Here is a 17,352-nt window from a genome sequence, read left to right on the forward strand (position 1 = left end):
TAGCTACCTCTTTCCCAACTTCTAATTCATCAGCATTCATTATTTTCTCTTCTTTGTTTTTAGGACTGCACCTGTTGATTTGATTGGTTGATGTATTTTTGGTGGGACTCTAGTGGGCTATCAGGAAGGAAGTATACAGATTGTCCTAAAATTATCTGTTTTGCTAGCTAATTAGATCAACTTGAGTACAAGAATCAACCTCCTTTGTAGCGGTGTGTACTTGTAATTCTCAGTCCTTGAACAGTAAAAATATGGTTTTATCAGGGAAAAGTTGGTGCTGAATATTTCTCACAGAGCTAAGAGACACGCTGCTGCAGTGTTTGCCATCTTGTTTCCACTTCTAGACAGGTTTAATAGTTTAACAGCAGGGGGCAGTGACATCACTTACTGTGGAGTTGTATGTTGGGGGTGATCTGTAGTTTCTGCTCTGTCTTCAGATATGACCACATCAGACCCCCGGGCAGGAGCGGAGCCACAGCGGAACAGAGCACTGGAAGTGGAGCAGGAGGAGGAGCCAGGGGCCGCCAGGGAGCTAGAAGGGGTGTGATCCTGAGGGACAGAGGTATGACCAGCCACCAGTTAATCACATTCAAGCTGGGACTCTGGGTCAGGGGCCAAACCCAAGCCTCGCCCAACCAGCCCACATCTCATGAGCTCAAGTTCACTGTGAGATAAATGTGGAGAGCACTTATTGAGAATGGCATGTGCCCAGCAACTGCAGGCTGGATCAATCAGTGAACTATGGGGGGCGCTTTAGATGACAACAACAATGAACAGTGGTGTATTTTGAAGGAAAAAAAAAGAAAAAAAAGAAGCAGCTCTAGGAAAGGTTAACATTGATGCTGCTATAGAGTTAGTTTTATCAAAGACATTTGTGAAGATGACAACCACCGTATACAGACAAGATAACTAGCTACATGGACCGACTGGCTAGCCACAGCAGTCTTTATTAGTAGACAGGCCCTCCAGTTCTACGTCAAGGGGTTTCTGCTGATTAATCCTGATCCAATCACCTGCAAGGTAATTTTGGTTCTGCCCACTGATGACACCCCTAACAAATGAATGTCTATTGAGCCTTAAAATACTGAGCCAAGTAGAATTGTGGGTTGCCTTTGCGAGGCTAACCTCATATCCAAGCACATACCCCTTAAGCTAAGGAGAAACTGTAACAAACAAGGTTTTTTATTCTGTTTTTTTTCTTTCTTTTTTTTTCTTTCTCTGTGCTTCTCTGTCTCTGACTTTGTCTTTCCGTCTCTCTTTGTCTCTGGCTCAGTGCTGGGTTCTGACAGTCTGTGCTGTGGGTCTGTAGAGGGCTCCGGGTCAGATGTCACGGTACCAGCAGGTCCAGAGCAGCTTCAGGACCACAGCAGAGCCCCACTGTCGTACGTGGAGGCGATCCGAACTGGCCTGGACGCCTCTGGACAGGGTGAGAACTCGGGTGGAGGATGTGTGGGTCGTTTTACTGAAGGTCAACAGGTTGAATCCAGATGTGGGGGACACTCATGATTTGACTCGAGTCACACTAGAGTCCCACATTTGACAACTTGTGACATGCTCGGCTATAATAGATGAAACTCAGCCTGACCCTGACTCAGTATTCATGACTTGAGACTTGACTTTAGACAGATGACTTGAAATGACTTGTCGAGGAAAAGTAATATTTTAATTTTTCTTTCAGTTCTAGGTTTTTTTCTTGTAGCTCTAGATATTGATTATGAAAAGAGAAGCTATGTGTAGAAACATGATGGAGTGACTTTTAGTGCAGAGCACATTAACCTGGGAAATAGCTGCAAGCTAAGCAGATCCCATCAGACTGGCTAGTAATGGAGGGAAAACTTCTAAAAAATGTAAAATGTGGATATGATTGTTATTCGTCAAGCGGCCAAGAGGAGAAGAGCAGTATGTAGGACCTGTGGTTTAAAAGAAAAAAAGGGATGCAACAACTACAACATCCAACCTCATCCATCGTGTCAAAAACCTGACAGGCAGGTAGTGTTTTTCATTGGCTAGGCAACATTAGTACTTCACAAATGGATTTTTAATGCTCCTTGGCTAGACTGACCCTGGCTTTACCACTGTGTTTGACTTTAATCATAGTAATTATATTCCATTCCCTATATTCAAAGTGACCTCTCCAGTCAGAATTATAGATTATATTAATGTGTGTGAAGTAGGCTAAATCATTAGAATTATAGACTATATTAATGTGTGTAAAGTAGGCTAAATAATTAGAATTATAGACTATATTAATGTGTGTAAAGTAGGCTAGATCATTAGAATTATAGACTATATTAATATGTGTAAAGTAGGCTAGATCATTAGAATTATAGACTATATTAATGTGTGTAAAGTAGGCTAAATAATTAGAATTATAGACTATATTAATGTGTGTAAAGTAGGCTAGATCATTAGAATTATAGACTATATTAATATGTGTAAAGTAGGCTAGATCATTAGAATTATAGATTATATTAATGTGTGTAAAGTAGGCTAGATCATTAGAATTATAGATTATATTAATGTGTGTAAAGTAGGCTAGATCATTAGAAATATAGACTATATTAATGTGTGTAAAGTAAGCTACATCATTAGACTTGCTTGACCTGAGCAAAGACCTCATTTACTGGACTCTTAACAGTCCAGGATTCATCTGTTGTCTGCAGATTGCTTGTTTCCATGGTCTATATATTTGAACCCCTTTGGTTCTCCTTGTCCACTCTGTCCTGTTGTTTATTTGTTGAGCATCAGTGATGTGTCAGTTCTGCCTTGGTGTTTGTATGTTTTGTTTGTGTAAGAGTTTTATACATACTGGCTGCAAACTAATTTCCCTGTAAGGGCTGTAAAGGACAATGAAGATACTCTGACTTTTGTTGTAACATAGGTATAGTATATGTAGTATGTAGTTGTGAGGCGGCTGGTAGGTGAATATATAGTGTAGACTTTTGGTATATAAGATAGTATAGTGTAATATAGTGGGAGTATATTGCATAGTATATGGGCATGATGGGTTGTGATATGATATATGGTGTTGTGTATGAGCAGTATAGTATAATATATGGGCATAGGTTGTTGATTATTCAACCATAACACCACTCCGTATACTAGTGACCTACCTGTTGTGCATAGATGCTTGCCTCCAATGTCCTGTTGTTGTTCCATTTATGTCTTCTGTTTTTTTGTTTGGTTTGGTTTTGTTTTGTTTTTTCTTTTCTGTGTGAGTGATGTGTGCTCACTTGTGGAGTTGGCGTAACGTGGGCAACACTCAGCTGGCTAGAGCCTAACGGGACCGTGGACTGGCGGTTATAAAAATCCCACACATCCCTGGCTCATAAGTACCTAACAAGTGGGCAGTCCGGACTCCCAATCTGACCATCACTTGGGTACAACCTGTGGCGGATCCCATCGTCTTCATTTTTGTGTTGCCATGGAACTAGATCCTCCCAGGCCAAGCAGTGTGGACCAGCGTCGCAACCTGATCAACACTTTAATCAAGGCTTTAGCGAACGACTCCGAGAATTTTTCAAGGACCATGCTCCCCCCCCCCCCCCACACACACACTAAGTCCATTGGCGATGCTGTGGAGTGACAGGAGCTGGCAATGATCATCCTGGAAGCTCCTAGCTCCAAAGGCACACAATTGGTGGCAAGGATCTGATGGTCATCTCTACATGAAACCAGGAAACTTTGTGTGGATTCGGCAGCAATCTTGCGACGGAGCCCCCCAATCAGGGTAAGGCCCTAGAAAATGTGGGCTAAAAACAGCTGTTTCCCATGTCTCCTGACTGGAATACCGCGTCCAGTGGGAAATCCATTTCTTGCGGGCGAAATAAGGAAGTTTTTACACTACTGACTTTTGGAACCTGGAACATTAGGACTCTTCTTGATCTTGATCGGAGTGACTCTGATAGACCAGAATGACGAACTGCCCTTATTGCACAACAACTTTCTCGTTTCAACATTGATCTTGCGGCTCTCCAAGAGACAAGACTTGCAGATGAAGGCCAACTCGAAAAAAAAGGTCTTGGATACACGTTGATATGGAAAGGATTACCAGAAACCGACTGCTGAACTCATGGAGTCGGCTTTGCGATTACATCCAAACTTGTCTATGACCTTGAGTCTAACACCTGTCTGCATTAACGAATGCATTATGTTCACCAGATTACCATTCAAAATGGATACTTCCTGACTGCCATCAGCGCTTATGCTCCAACTCTTGATGCTGACGATGAGGCGAAAACAGCTTTCTACAACACCCTATCAAGAACTATTTCCACCGTTCCAGCAGCTGACAAGCTCATCGTTATGGGTGACTCCAACGCTTGCATTGGCAGAGACAGTACAACATGGAGCAACATCATTGGGAAGCACGGAGTCGGTAAATGCAATTCAAACAGAAGCCTTCTCCTTGGCCTCTGTGCGGAATATGGCCTCATCATCACAAATACTATCTTCCAACTCAAAATGAGCAAGAAAACTACTTGGATGCATCCACGATCCCACCACTGGCATCTCATTGACTGTGATTGTACGCAAGGACCAAGCCAATGTCCATGTCACCAAGGCACTCCCGCATGCTGATGATTGTTGGACCGATCATGAGCTGGTCATCTCCAAGCTCCATCTGTGACTCAAACCCAAGCCTAGACGCCCTGCCATGACCATACCGCTAAAGAAAATTGACGTCCGAAAGCTTGAAGATCTCAGCGTAAGAAAAAGCTTCCGGAATAAGGTCACAGAAGTCCTGAAGGATGTTGCCCTCATCAAAAACAACCCCATATCAAACTGGATAAACCTAAAAACGACCCTCCGTGCCCTAGCTGAAACCGAAATTGGTATTCTGAAAAGACATCACCAGGATTGGTTTGATAAGAACAACCAGGAAATTTTCAACCTGATTAGCACAAAGAATCGAGCTCGTCTCTCCTGGGAGAAAGATAGCACCTCCAAGACGAAAAAAGAGCACTACAAGAAACTGAAGTCAAACACCCAAGCTCAGCTCCGCTCCATGAAGGATGCTTTGTGGCAAAGTAAAGCCCTTGAGATCCAGGGCTACGCAGACCAGAACCAACTCTATGGCTTTTTCTCTGCTAGCCGTGCCATCTACAGGCCCATCAAGACCGCACCAACACCAATGAAAGCAGAGGACAATGTAACAATTCTGAGGGATGACGTAACCACCAGTCAACGATGGAAACAGCACTTCCACCAGCTCCTCTGCAAACCATCACGAGCGTCTCCGGACTGCCTTGATGGCTTACCTACTCTGCCACAAAAACCGTGGATGTCTGCACCTTCTTCCACCAAGGAGCGTCAAACAGCGATCGCTCAGATGCACAACAACAAAGCGGCTGGCCCCGACGGAATCCCTGCAGAACTGTACAAGTATGGAGGACTACCTCTTCAGAAGCGACTGTACGAAATCATCCTGCAGATCTGGGAAACCCAGACCGCCCCAGCTGATTTCAGAGATGCAAACATCATTACCATTTTCAAAAAAGGGGACCGACGATTGTGCAGCAATTACAGAGGAATTTCCCTCCTCTCAACAGCTGGGAAAATCCTGTCGTGGATCCTTCTGAATTGTCTCACCACCCTGGCTGAAGAAGTTCTCCCTGAATCCCAAAGCGGTTTTCGATCCCACAGAGGGACCACCGATATGATCTTTGCGACACGACAGCTCATAGAGAAAGCAAGAGAACAACAGAAGACAATGTTTTTCATCTTTTTCGACCTTGAGAAAGCATTTGATTGTCTTCTGAGAGCCACTTTGTGGAATGTGCTATCCAAATCTGGATGCCCTGACCACTTCATCCAGATGATTCGCAACCTCCATGATGACATGAAAGCCTGTGACTGTTTCTGTGGAACCCTTTCTGAGCCTTTCCCCATGGATTGTGGAGTAAAGCAAGGCTGTGTTCTAGCGCCTACGTTATTTTCCTTATACCTGGCTGCTCTCTTGCAGAAGACAGATCGGTCACATGACGGTAAGTCAACATCCGTTACTGCTTCAAAGGCAGCCTGTTCAATCTCCAGCGCTTGAAGTCTAAGAACAAGACATCCACCAACGTCATCATCGAGCTTCAATATGCCGATGATAATTCTGCTCCTGCCATGACTCCAGAAGGCCTTCAGTCCATCACCAACTCCATTGTTCAGGCCTATGAAACTTCTGGCTTTTCTGTGAACATCAAGAAAACCAAAACGCTTGTTGTTGTGCCTCAGGATACCCCAGGAGTTCCGCTTCAAATCACCATCCATGGCCAACCGATAGAACAAGTTCAATCCTTTCAGTACCTTGGAAGTATCCTCGAAGAAACATGCAGTCTAGAACCGGATATCACCAACAGACTGAAAGCTGCCCACACTGCCTTTGGCCAACTTTCTCACCGTGTTTTCTATGATTGTGATCTCAAGACATCAACCAAAATCATGGTTTACCGTGCAGTGATTCTTTCAACCCTCCTGTATGGTTGTGAACCCTGGACCCTCTACAAATACCAAATCCATAAACTAGAACGCTTCCACCAGCCAAAAAAGAGAAGTATTCTGTGAATTTCTTGGCAAGAATGGGTCACCAACAATCAAGTTCTAGAAAGAGCCGATCTCCTTTCCATCGAGACGACAATTGAACAGCACCAGTTGCAGTGGCTTGGCCACATCCAGAGGATGCCAAACGACAGACTCCCGAAACAAATTTTATATTTCGAACTGACTGAAGGCCAAAGAAAACGCTACAAGGACTGTAACAAGGGAACGCTGATCACCTTCAACATCGACCCTAAGAACTGGGAAATTGAAAGCACTGGAGCGCTGCCTGCCTGGCTGGTTCCATCAAGGCTGAAACAGGCAAATTAACTTATGCGGAAGAAAAGCGCTGCTGCCGAAAAATCCACCAAGAACAGAGAGTCGCAGTAATGGGTCCACCCCCTACTATCCCCTGTCCACACTGTTCCAGCCTCTTCTATTCTCACCTTGGACTGTCAAGCCATCTTCATTTTAAGCTAACACCTTGATCTCTTGGAATGGATCCTCGGACACGAGGGACGCCAGTGATGTATGTAAGGTACTTTTCAAAGAGGAGTAGAGGAATGAAAACACCAATACACCTATTACATTTTACTCAACGGCCGGCATTTATTTTACTGTAACATTAAACACAAAATAGAAAATGAAAAAAAAAAACCTTTCAGAGCTCTGACGAAATAGCCCCCGAAAAAATAAAAGTAAACAATGTTCAACAGTTCCGGTTGCTGACCAGATGTTCCTCTTCACGCCCTCTGTTCGTCTGTCGCGGGTCCGTTGGCGATTTGTTCAATGGACTGTCCCAAATCATCTCAAGAAAAAAACCAACCGGAGAAAAGAAAACAATTCTCGAAAATCCCCGTCAGAATTTCAACCCCGTTCTGTTTGTTACTTGCTTAGAGGTGGGTTCTGTGGAGAAAACCCTCTATTTCTTTAATTCAATTTTTTCTTTGAGCTCGCGTTTCAACTTCATCTTACTACTCCCTGCTGTTTTCCGACTTCGCTCCTCCTCTCCCTGAGAAACGTTGCAGTAGGTTTCACTAGCTGCAGCACCACTACTGCCCTCTGCTGGACTAAAATAATATGCAGGTGAAACATATAATTAAAATATACCTAGAAATGGGAAATTAGACTGTAAATAACCTAACCCTGCTTGTAGGTTATTTCTGAGTGGGTTACATCCCCCCCCCTTAATCTGCATGCATCCTTACATGTTGCACCCTACACTACCTCAGATGTTAAAGGTGTTAAATGACATATGTAAGGTACAGAATCAAAGGTAAGAGTTTGGGAGAAAGCTTGGTCTAACCCAATTAAAATTGAGTGCATAACAGTGATTAATGGGTTCCCTAAAGTTGGGTAGGTCAGCTTTTTTGGAGCTGTTTTATCCCTGGATGACCTTCTTAATGGCAACTCAACCTCAGGAGCAACTTCAGTCTTCTCTGACTCTATTTGTTCTTTTACATTTCCCCTTTCCTCGGTCATCTCCATGGCTCAATTTTTGGGGCTACAAAGCTCACTTAGGTCTGTGGCAGGAACATTAGGAAGGCTTTCCTCAGCTCTTAGAATGTCAGGTACCGATGAGTGTTGAACTTGACTTGCCTTGCTGTTTCCATCATGTCCAATATTCTCAGGTTGGAACACTGGAGCTTCAGGGTTGAGTGTAGACACATCAAAGCTCGTGTTGGCTTCCTGACTCTCAGGGACAAACTCGTATTCCATCTGAGCATCCTTGTCATCTAAACCTTCAGTGTGAGACTTTTCCTCAAGTCTGGTTCCCTCTCGTAAAATCCCATTGTCCTGTTCAGCATCAGCTTGGGTGATTTCTGTTTCAGTCAATGGCTGGTCATAAAGGGAGTAATGCTCAACGTCATCCTCCATTTCAAACACATCCCCTTCATCTTCACCTCCATCCGCACCAGTAAGTTGTGAGTTATTAGGTTCCTTTCTGGACTTTAACTTTTGGGGATATGCTTCTGTGATGGTGGATGGGAGAAATCCACACGGCAAAAGCAGGTCTCTGTGTAAGACTCTTTCAGGTCCACTTGTGTGTTCTGGCACAATGACATAGACAGGGGAGTCTTGGATCTGTTTAACAACTTTGAATATGGTTTCACTCCATCGATCAGCGATTTTATGCTTCCCTCTGATGCTGACATTCCGCACAAGGACTCTGTCTCCAGCTACCAGTGTAGACTCTCTTACTTTGCCATCAAACCTCCGCTTGTTCTGTAAAGCATTCTTCAGACTGTGTTCAGTAGCTAGCCGATAGCTTTCCATTAGACTCTGTCAATTCCTTGACATATTCAGAGTGGGACAGTTTACTACTTCCCTCTGGGTTCAGTCCAAAAGCTATGTCGACTGGAAGTCTCGGTTGCTGACCAAACATCAGCTGATAGGGGGAATAGCCTGTGGTATCATTTTTAGTGCAATTATATGCATGGACAAGGGGCTGCACAAACTCTCTCCACCTTACTTTGTCTCCCTCTTCCAAGTGTTCCCAGCATTTCAAGGAGTGTTCTGTTGAATCGGTCCACTGGATTTCCACATGGGTGGTAAGGCGTTTTCCTCGTCTTTTTTATGCCAAGTAGCGTACACAGGTCTTTGATCAGGGCTGATTAGAAGTTGCGACCTTGGTCGCTGTGCAACCGCTCAGGGAACCCATAATGAATGAAAAAAATATTCCATAAAGCTTTTGCCACCGTTCTTGCCTTTGATCGGCTGTTGGTACCACCACTGCATATTTAGTAAAGCGGTCCGTTATGACCAAGATGTTCTTTGTTCCTTTTCCATTTGGCTCCAGTGAAAGATAGTCCATACAGACCAACTCCAAAGGACGGCTGGTCTTTATATTCACCAGGGGAGCGCTTCTTTCTGCTCATGCCTTTCTCTGTATACACCTCTCGCAAGTCCTGATTTTTTCACCCACATCCATGGCCATTCTGGGCCAATAAAACCGGGCACGAACCAATGAGCATGTGAGACGTGCTTTTCTGCCTCTCTGTTTTTTTGTGACAAATTTCCTTTATAAATAGTTTTTTTAACAGCATTTCTGGACACTGGGCATCTTACTTTTGTTCATTAACTGGTTTGAATTACTTCTTTGTACTCTAAATCGGCAGTTTCTTCCGCTAAACAGAAAGTTGATTCCACGTGTACAGGCCGCAGCAAAATTTCTCACTCAACTGAACCACCGCCACCTCCAGATGTAGCTGCTAATGTGGCTAACACGTCTGATCTACGGGCCCTACAGTCCATGCTGGACTCATTGAAGGAGGACATATGTGGTAGAATTGACTCTTTGACGACTAAGTTAAGAGCCAAAATTCAGTCGGTACGCATGGAGTTGAAGAGTGCTACTGAATCATTGCTGCAGCAAATAAATGACCACGGGCAAACTATTCACGAGTTGGAGCGTGCGTTGAGCGACCGCAGCGACCAGCTCTCCTCACTCGAATCCACTGTTAATGTGCTCAAGGCACAAGTGAAATCACTGACAGACAAATGTGAAGATTTGAGGGGAGGTCGAGGAGAAACAACCTTTGATTGATGGGACTCCCAGGGGTTTGGAGGGATCGGGTCCGACGGAATTCATTGGCCGGCTAATGAAAGACTTGCTAAGCCTGGATGAGGAGCCTCTACTCGACAGAGCTCATCGCACCTTAAGGGGTTAAGGGGGGGACACCTCGTCCGTTTATCATCAGGGTCCATTTCTTCCATGTCCGGAATGAAATTTTACGTGGAGCCAGCGAAATCGCCCGTGACTGCCCCCTACTCTTTCATGGCGGCAAGAGGCTCTTCATTTCCCCTGATTACACCGTCGCGGTTTCAAAGAAAAGAGCTGCGTTCGGAGGAGCGAAATACGAGCTGCGTGCCTGTCCTGGTGTTAAGTTTGGGCTGATGTTTCCTGCAGTTCTGAAAACCACTCTGCCGAACGGTACCACGCATACGTTTGAAGACCCGGCCATCGCCTCGACTTTCATAAACAGTACCCTAAAAAAGCGGTTTCTCCGACAGCCCCTGTATAATGGGCTTGGCAAGTTCACAATTTGTGTCCACTGTTTAATATAATTCATGTAAATACTGCACTATTTCAACAGTGTTATAATTTACTATTATTTTGTCACTCGATTCCAGAAGAGGTGTGACTTCAGGTGTGTGTTAATGTGCATTGGTGTTAGTGGGGTTTGGGAGGACGCGTCAGCAGGGGTGGGAGGGGGAGGTGCGGGGATGTTTACAGCCTCTTTTGTGTGATGTTGTTTGTATTGTTGTGTCTATAGCCTGGTCACTGCATTTTAAAATCTTTCTCAGGGCATCTTTTGCAATGTTACTATTCATTTCACACCCAGCACCAGTTTATGAACCAACCTAAGGTTTCACAGCAGTTTGCAGGGGCAGTAAAATGTTCCAGCGGGAACTGTAAAGGCTTAAACCAGCCAGTTAAATGCAGTAAAGTTCTTGGGCATCTTCACCATCTGGGAGTTCATATTGCTTTCCTTCAGGAAGCCCACCTTAAATGATGGGATCCTACCAGGTTGCAGAGGAGGTGGGTCGGACACGTGTATCACTCATCATTTCAGCGCAGATCTAGAGGTGTGGCAATTTTAATTCATAAGTCAATGAATTTTATTTGCTCAGATGTCTCTTCTGATCTAAATGGTAGATTTGTGTTTGTAACAGGGACACTTTGGTACCCCGGTAATTCTGCTTAACATCTATGGCCCTAACCGGGACAATAGTTGCTTTTTTAGATCAGTTTTCTCCTCAATACCCGACCTGTCCACACATCTTAATTTAGGGGGGGGGGGATTTCAATTGTTGGCTTAATCCGTCTGTGGATCGCTCACCAATCAGAAACGCAGTACCTTCAAGCTCAGCTAAAACCATTCAGTTTTCTACAAAAGAATTCTCACTCACAGATCCCTGGAGCTTTTTTAACCCATCTGGCAGGATGTACTCATTTTTTACTCACGTGCATCATGCCTTCACACGTATGGATTACTTTTTACTTGACAGTCGGCTCATCCCATTAGTATTGTCCTGTTCATATAATGCTGTTGTTGTATCAGACCATGCTGCAGTTCTAATGGAATCAGAAATTAGCGGATGTGACAATACCCGACCACCCTGGCGTTTGAATGTTTCTTTATTGTCAAATGAAGATTTTGTCGCTTTTATTTCCCGGCAAATTTACTTTTTTATGAGTGTCAATAAGACACTGGGGGTTTCAGCTTCTCTATTGTGGGAGACCTTGAAGGCTTATCTAAGGGGAGAAATTATTTCATACTGTGCTCATGAGACCAAAATCAGAGGGAGGAGATTGACAAATTTAACCAAACATTACACAGATCGACGATGTCTATTCTGTTGCTCCAGCGCCAGATTTATATAAAGAACGCCTTTTATCGCAAGCAGAATCTGATGCTCTTTCTACCACCCACACTGGAGAATTATTGTTCAAATCCAGATGTACTCACTACTAATATGGACGCAAAGCATATAAGCTATTAGCCCATCAATTAAGACAAGCATCGACTTCACATCAAATCCCACAAATTCAAACTCCAGCAGGTATAACCACGGATCCCAAACAAATTAATGAGCACTTTAAACAGTTCTATACTTTATTCTGCTGAGCAATCCAACAATCCCTCTGCTTTTCACAGTTTTTTTGATTGGCTTGATATTCCTCAGGTTGACTCTGACTCAGCTGTAAGACTGGACAAGCCTCTCACGATAAAGGAGCTTGAGAAGGCTGCTCACACCATGCATGCAGGTAGATGCCCAGGTCCTGCAGGGTCCTGACAGCCACCCAATCGAAATTTATAGGAAGTTTTTCGATAAATTAGCACCAGTTATTATTGACATGTATAATGAATCCTTCCACTTTCTCAAATTGCCACATACACATACTCAGGCTTCAATCTCTCTCATCTTAAAAAAGAAGAAAGACCCCCTCTTATGTGGGAGCTACCGTCCAATAAGTTTGCTGTCAGTTGATTTGACACTTCTCTCCAAATTATTAGCGATGCGTTTAGAATCTGTATTGCCATCTATTATTTCCCCCGACCAGACTGGTTTTATTCAAAACAGACAGTCCTTCAATACTAGACGGCTTCTCAATGTCACGTATAACCCTCCTCTTCATCAGTGCCAGAGGCTGTGATCTCACTTGATGCAGAGAAGGCCTTTGACCGGATTGAGTGGGGCTGTCTCTTCTCTACTCTGGAAAAGTTTGGCTAGGGTAAAACTTTTATTAATTGGGTGAAATTGCTATATACTTCTCCCACAGCCTCAGTCAGAACTAATAACACCCACTCTGACTACTTTCCTCTTTTTCACTGTACTCGTCAAGGCTGCAATTTGAGTCCATTATTATTTGCGATTGCAGTTGAACCATTGCCCATTGCTCTTAGATCAAACTCTCTTATAACCGGTGTTACTAAATTTGGTTGGCTCGTAAGTGCCTAACAAGTGGGCAGTCCGGACTCCCAGTCCAACCATCACTTGAGTGCAACCTGTGGCGGATCCCATCGTCTTCACTCTTGTGTTGCCATGGAACTAGATCCTCCCAGGCCAAGCAGTGTGGACCAGCGTCGTGACCTGATCACCACTTTAATCAAGGCTTTAGCGAATGGCTCCAAGTTTTTAAGCACACACCTTAATCTCTTGGAATGGATCCAAGGACACGAGAGACACCAATAACGACGACGACTAGATTTGGTGTCAAAGAGAAGACCTCCCTCTATGCAGATGATTTACTTTTATATTTATCTAATATCTCTGTTTCTATTCCAGCTGCCCTTGAAATTCCTAGTTCATTCGGTAGAATATCAGGATTTAACGTAACTTAGATAAAAGCGAGCTGTTCCCTCTGAATGTAGAAGCTCGTAACGTTCCCTTGCACACTTTGCCTTTTAAAATTGCTCCACTCGGCTTCACATACCTTGGTATTAATTTCACAGATAAATTCGAGAATTTATTTAAATCAATTTGTCCCCTTTATTGAGCAAACTGCATAAAGACTTTGAACGCTGGTCATTATTGCCCTTGTCTTTATCTGCATGGGTTAATTCAGTAAAGATGAACTCCCTACCAAAATTCTCATACCTTTTTCAGTGTTTACCCATTTTTCTTACACAATAATTTTTTCGCAGAATTGACAGCTTGGTGTCAGAGTTCATCTGGAACAAAAAAGTTCCTAGGCTTGGCAGAACTTTACTGCAAAGACCAAAATCTTTGGGAGGCTTGGCTTTGCCAAATTTTAGATTTTATTATTGGGCAGCCAACTTAAGAGTATTACAGTACTGGACTCGGTATGAGTACTCCACTTCATCACCTGCATGGCTGGATCTAGAAACCTCTTCTTCTAGTCCTGCCTCATTGACAGCTCATTCACATGCACCTTTAAGCTTCTCTTTTTCTTCGTACTCTTAAAAATATTATTGTTAAATCATCACTAAGGATCTGGAACCAGTTTAGACGAAATTTTGGTTTAAAGTCTTTTTCTCTATGGGCTCCAGTTGCAACTAACCCTGTCTTTGCCCCCTCCCTGATGGATAGAGGTTTTTTCCACTGGTCTACTCTGGGTATCAGAACATTCAGAGATTTATGTATAGGAAACATGTTTGCATCATTTGAACAACTATCTGAAAAATATTCACTTTTAAAACCACATTTTTTTAGATACTTGCAAATCCGTAGTTTTGTCCATAATATTAGTTCTCAATTTCCCCAATCTTCCGGATGCCACTCCTATTGACCCCTTTTTAAGACCCTCACCTTGCACAAAGGGGACTATATCTGCTATCTATGGTCTGCTTTCCTCGCTGCACCCCTCTTCATCACAACATGTTAAGATGGGATGGGAGGAGGACCTGGGAGTAGAGATCACAGACGACCAGTGGGAGGTCATTCTACGGCGGGTCCACTCCTCTTCAATTTGTGCTAGACATGGACTGATTCAATGTAAAATTGTACACCGTACACATTTAACTAAAGTTAGGTTAGCTAATATCTATAACATTGACCCCACCTGTGACAGATGCCATCAGGCCCCTGCCACATATAGTCACATGTTTTGGTCCTGCCCTTCCCTACTCAATTTTTGGTCAGACATTTTTAAAACAATTTCAAATAGTGTTGAGATTCCAGTTAGGCCGACAGCTTTAATAGCTTTGGTGTCCCTCCTGCTGACCTGCCATGACCATCACATGAAGCAGACCTGGTAGCTTCACAACTACCGCCTTAGACGCCTCATTTTATTACGGTGGACATCACCCACTCCTCCATCTCACTCTATGTGGCTCAGGGACATCTTGTGTTTTATTAAGATGGAGAAAATAAGATGTGTCACAAAGGGTTCAACAACCAGATTTCATAAAACATGGCTCCTTTCTTAAAAATTGTTAAGGAACTGCAGTCACTTGACACCCCATAAACTTGGGTAATCTATTTACTTGCGTGGTGATATGGTGTATCCCTTAACTATTTTTTTACCATTATATTTTTTTCTGTATAATCTGTCATTTCATTTTATAATATTGTTTATTTGTCTTGAGTATACAAACTGTGTCTTCTCTAATTGGCTAGGCGGCCAGGCTATATGTCTGTTTTGTTTTGTTTTTTTTCTTTCTTTTTTTGTCTTTTTTTTTTTCTATGTTAAATTTTGGTTGTTGTTACTTTTTGTTCTTATTTTTTTCTCTATGTAAATCTAAACATTGATTTCATATTTGGCTGTACAACATTTTGGTAGCCAAATTTCAATAGAAAAAGGTGAAAAATAAATTAATTAAAAAAAGAACTGCAAATTTGATTTTAGCACACAATCAACTAGGGCTGGGCAATATGACCTCAGATCAATATCACGATTATTTCCAGCTTTTACCTCGATTACGATTAATGAACGATTATTTATAATATATGCTTTTTTTTATTTTTTTTTTTTTTTTACACTGCCCTCTTAGTTCTCTGACAAGGTCTGTACTGTAAATGTGCTGAAGTGCTGAGATATTTTTTTCTAATGAAGCATATCCTATGTTTGTGATTTTTAAATAATTTAAGGAAACGCACACAGAACTATTTATGGATATTTATTGAATATTTCAAACAGTTGAAATCAAAATCAGTTGAACTCGCAGGTTCCAGTCATCATCAGTGTAGTGCAATGTGAGGCTTGAGTATGGCTCCATTGTTCTACCTGACCACAGACCAGATGTGGCTGCAAAGTACCGGACAGGTTGTAGTTCAGCAGCTACCTTCTCACCACATGTTCTGTACATGTTAAACAGGTTGTAGTTCAGCAGCTACCTTCTCACCACATGTTCTGTACATGTTGAACAGGTTGTAGTTCAGCAGCTACCTTCTCACCACATGTTCTGTACATGTTAAACAGGTTGTAGTTCAGCAGCTACCTTCTCACCACATGTTCTGTACATGTTGAACAAGTTGTAGTTCAGCAGCTACCTTCTCACCACATGTTCTGTACATGTTAAACAGGTTGTAGTTCAGCAGCTACCTTCTCACCACATGTTCTGTACATGTTGAACAAGTTGTAGTTCAGCAGCTACCTTCTCACCACATGTTCTGTACATGTTAAACAGGTTGTAGTTCAGCAGCTACCTTCTCACCACATGTTCTGTACATGTGGAATAGGCTGTAGTTCAGCAGCTACCTTCTCACCACATGTTCTGTACATGTTAAACAGGTTGTAGTTCAGCAGCTACCTTCTCACCACATGTTCTGTACATGTTGAACAGGTTGTAGTTCAGCAGCTACCTTCTCACCGCATGTTCTGTACATGTTAAACAGGTTGTAGTTCAGCAGCTACCTTCTCACCACATGTTCTGTACATGTGGAATAGGCTGTAGTTCAGCAGCTACCTTCTCACCACATGTTCTGTACATGTTAAACAGGTTGTAGTTCGGCAGCTACCTTCTCACCACATGTTCTGTACATGTGGAATAGGCTGTAGTTCGGCAGCTACCTTCTCACCACATGTTCTGTACATGTTGAACAGGTTGTAGTTCAGCAGCTACCTTCTCACCACATGTTCTGTACATGTTAAACAGGTTGTAGTTCAGCAGCTACCTTCTCACCACATGTTCTGTACATGTGGAATAGGCTGTAGTTCAGCAGCTACCTTCTCACCACATGTTCTGTACATGTTGAACAGGTTGTAGTTCAGCAGCTACCTTCTCACCACATGTTCTGTACATGTTGAACAGGTTGTAGTTCAGCAGCTACCTTCTCACCACATGTTCTGTACATGTTAAACAGGTTGTAGTTCAGCAGCTACCTTCTCACCACATGTTCTGTACATGTGGAATAGGCTGTAGTTCAGCAGCTACCTTCTCACCACATGTTCTGTACATGTTAAACAGGTTGTAGTTCAGCAGCTACCTTCTCACCACATGTTCTGTACATGTTAAACAGGTTGTAGTTCAGCAGCTACCTTCTCACCACATGTTCTGTACATGTTAAACAGGTTGTAGTTCAGCAGCTACCTTCTCACCACATGTTCTGTACATGTGGAACAGGTTGTAGTTCGGCAGCTACCTTCTCACCACATGTTCTGTACATGTTAAACAGGTTGTAGTTCGGCAGCTACCTTCTCACCACATGTTCTGTACATGTGGAACAGGTTGTAGTTCGGCAGCTACCTTCTCACCACATGTTCTGTACATGTGGAACAGGTTGTAGTTCGGCAGCTACCTTCTCACCACATGTTCTGTACATGTGGAACAGGTTGTAGTTCAGCAGCTACCTTCTCACCACATGTTCTGTACATGTGGAACAGGTTGTAGTTCAGCAGCTACCTTCTCACCA

The 17,352-nt window shown here is 43.1% G+C and overlaps 1 protein-coding gene across 2 annotated transcripts in view; it reads left to right on the plus strand.

The window, feature by feature from the left end:
• The window catches only part of mkrn2 (makorin, ring finger protein, 2), a 78,279-nt gene that overhangs the window by 23,449 nt on the left and 37,478 nt on the right, over window positions 1-17,352 (plus strand). Inside the window, exons 3-4 of one of the 2 annotated variants that reach the window (XM_056272962.1) lie at window positions 438-562; window positions 1,274-1,426. In XM_056272962.1, the coding sequence (XP_056128937.1) occupies window positions 438-562; window positions 1,274-1,426 (278 nt within the window). The remainder of the gene's footprint in view (window positions 1-437; window positions 563-1,273; window positions 1,427-17,352) is intronic. The other variant, XM_056272963.1, reaches the window with a different exon arrangement.

This window comes from Lampris incognitus, chromosome 2 (assembly GCF_029633865.1).
Source record: "Lampris incognitus isolate fLamInc1 chromosome 2, fLamInc1.hap2, whole genome shotgun sequence".
In the NCBI taxonomy this organism is placed as follows: domain Eukaryota; kingdom Metazoa; phylum Chordata; class Actinopteri; order Lampriformes; family Lampridae; genus Lampris; species Lampris incognitus.